This window comes from Rhipicephalus sanguineus, chromosome 5, assembly GCF_013339695.2.
Source record: "Rhipicephalus sanguineus isolate Rsan-2018 chromosome 5, BIME_Rsan_1.4, whole genome shotgun sequence".
In the NCBI taxonomy this organism is placed as follows: domain Eukaryota; kingdom Metazoa; phylum Arthropoda; class Arachnida; order Ixodida; family Ixodidae; genus Rhipicephalus; species Rhipicephalus sanguineus.
In genome coordinates this window covers 194,220,807-194,223,271 of record NC_051180.1, presented here as the reverse complement: position 1 = coordinate 194,223,271, position 2,465 = coordinate 194,220,807, and the positions used below count along the sequence as shown (strand labels likewise).

At 50.3% G+C, this 2,465-nt stretch overlaps 1 protein-coding gene across 1 annotated transcript; it reads right to left on the bottom strand.

The window, feature by feature from the left end:
- Nucleotides 1-789: 789 nt before the first annotated feature.
- Nucleotides 790-1,260, bottom strand: LOC119393058 (uncharacterized). Its single transcript, XM_049415827.1, has 2 exons — nucleotides 955-1,260; nucleotides 790-892 (listed from the first exon to the last, which is right to left on the bottom strand). Exons 1-2 carry the CDS (start codon nucleotides 1,233-1,235, stop codon nucleotides 790-792), a joined length of 384 nt encoding a protein of 127 aa, XP_049271784.1. The 5' UTR covers nucleotides 1,236-1,260.
- Between the last annotated feature and the right edge of the window lie 1,205 nt (nucleotides 1,261-2,465).

Sequence of the window (2,465 nt, the reverse complement as noted above, 5' to 3'; positions counted from 1 at the left end):
GCATGTAACACCATCTACAGTTAATCAAAAACATCAGCGAAACTTACGAGTTGGGGCACGGGAAAGATCCTGGGCCACAACCTCTTCAGCCACACCAGCAGCAGCTGGAGCAGGGATCACCTGTTATACTAAGAAGTTTCTTGATTGACACACTGAGTGCAATAAGAAGTATGGAGTGCTAGATGTGAAAGTTCACCTGCAAGCCGCGGAAGTTGTTCCCGACCAAGAACCTTGGCAGTGCAGGCGACGGAAGTCTCCAGATAGTGCATATGCTTGCAGGCTCTGATCTGGGGGAACCAACTGTAAGCATACGCTAAAAAAAGACTACATCCCAGTCTGGTGCCTACTAATGATAACAGTGCAGCTACCCAGAGACAATAATTCGTAGGGATTATTGTGGCGAATGTGCACTAATGCTGGAAGTGGAATAGCAGTGTTTTTTTAGAATGTTTCAACAGCGGCATGCTATGACACACAGACTTCGGAGAGAGGGGTGGAGGGAGGGAAACCTACTGGCTACGCACCTCACTCGACTCGAGGGTCTGAGAAATGGCTTGGAACACGTAGGGTGCTCTAACGAGCTTCGAAATATAGACCGCAAATGTGGATGTTTCGTATTCTGTTCTGGGCGGATAACGTGTTAGCACCTCAGCCAACGTGGCGGCCGGGTGATCCACTCGATATTAATTGAAAAAGTAAAACTAACAGCGTGTAATGGCTCGAAGCAAATGAGCACACTTGCTCGCAGCATACAAGTAACAATGATATTCTAAGCCAGTGCTTACCGATTCAGACCACCCGAACACTGGGCCTCGCGCACTGTCGACCCGTGCGGTCCCTGTCAAGCACGACGCGGCCGCGGTAACCCGAAATCTGGCCGCCTCCGGTGCCGCTGTAAAGCACAAGCGGGATGTGTAAGATGACCGACCACAATACAATTGGGCTCGCACTCACCTCTGCTGCTCTCGGAGTTTGGCAAGACCCTTCTGCGAATAGTAGCGCTCATTCCTCCATCGGGCCTGCCACTGGGCTGTGGTGTTACGCGCAGGGACTTCTTCGTTCAAAAGCGCTACCAGCTCCTGCCACATGTCGTCCCGGTTCTCCCTCGTTAACGACGGCTCCAGCGGGCACGACAGCGTCGCGATCTGTGGGTGCTCTTTCACAAAATCCAGCAGAAGCTCCTTTTCACGATCAGACACCCGAGAACCAACGCAGACGTTGCGGTTGGACGACATTTTGAAACACTGCGCCACCCGCTACGTTTCTCTCTTTTTTTTCCCGCGTGCGCGACACCATCTACCGACGACGTCAAAAAAAACTAACATTATTAAATATCATTACTCAAAGCTGTTGCTCTTTGAGAGAGTGTTTGAGCTTGAGAAGAAAAAACAACATTTTTCTGTAAAGTAATTATGTTTATTAAAAGGCGAGAAACGCTTCACGGTCCTCGTGCCGACGACACAGGATGAGCGTCTACTTCCGGAAAGCTGTCCGTTTCACGGTTGGCTGTCCTCTTCCTGTCGGCGGTTCTCGGCGGGAAAGCTGCGACCTCCTCTCACTTTTGTGACGTAGGCACCGCAGAACGAACGCGAACGAATAGAGATCTCCGATCGCCCCCCGTGAGAATGATGGGTAGTACACGGATTTGTCTAGTCTTCGTACTTGCGGGCTTCGAACGCACTTGTGGCTTTGTTTATTGCTGTGTTTTGGTATTCTCTCGGATGAAAGAATGGATCGTTGTGAACTTCGTGACCAGATTTTACTTGGTGAGCCTAAAAAGGTTAAAGTGGTGAAGTAGAACTGCCTACTTTTGCTGAACTTCGTTTTGCGACAAAGCGGATGCAGGCGACGGGTACCAAACGGAGCCGAAAGAACGAAGTTTAGACAAATCCGTGTACTACCCATCAATCCCATGCTGGGGGCCGATCAGAGATCTCTGTTCCTTCGCGTTCGTTCTGCCGTGCCTACGTCACAAAAGTGAGAGGAGGTCGCAGCTCTCCCGCCGAGAACCGCCGAGAGGAAGAGGACAGCCAATCGTGAAGCGGAGAGCTTTCCGGACGTAGACGCACATCCTGTGTCGTCGGAACGGGGACCGTATACTCCAAAACGAAGCGTTTCTCGCGTTTTAATAAATATTACTTTGCAGAAAATATTTTTTCTTCTCAAACTTAAACACTCTCTAGAACAGCAACAGCTTTGAGTAAGGATATTTATTAATGTTAGTTGTTTTTTTTTTGACGTCGTCGCTAGATGGTGTCGCGCACGCGAAAAAAAAAAAGACAAAAGTAGCGGGGGGCGCAGTGTTTCAAAATGTCGTCCCACCGCAACGTCTGCCTTGGTTCATGGGTGTCGGATAGTCAAAAGGAGCTTCTGCTGGCTTTGTGAAAGAGCACCAACAGATCGCGACGCTGTCGTGCCCGCTGGAGCCGTCGCTCACGAGGCAGGACCGGGACGACAGCTGGCAG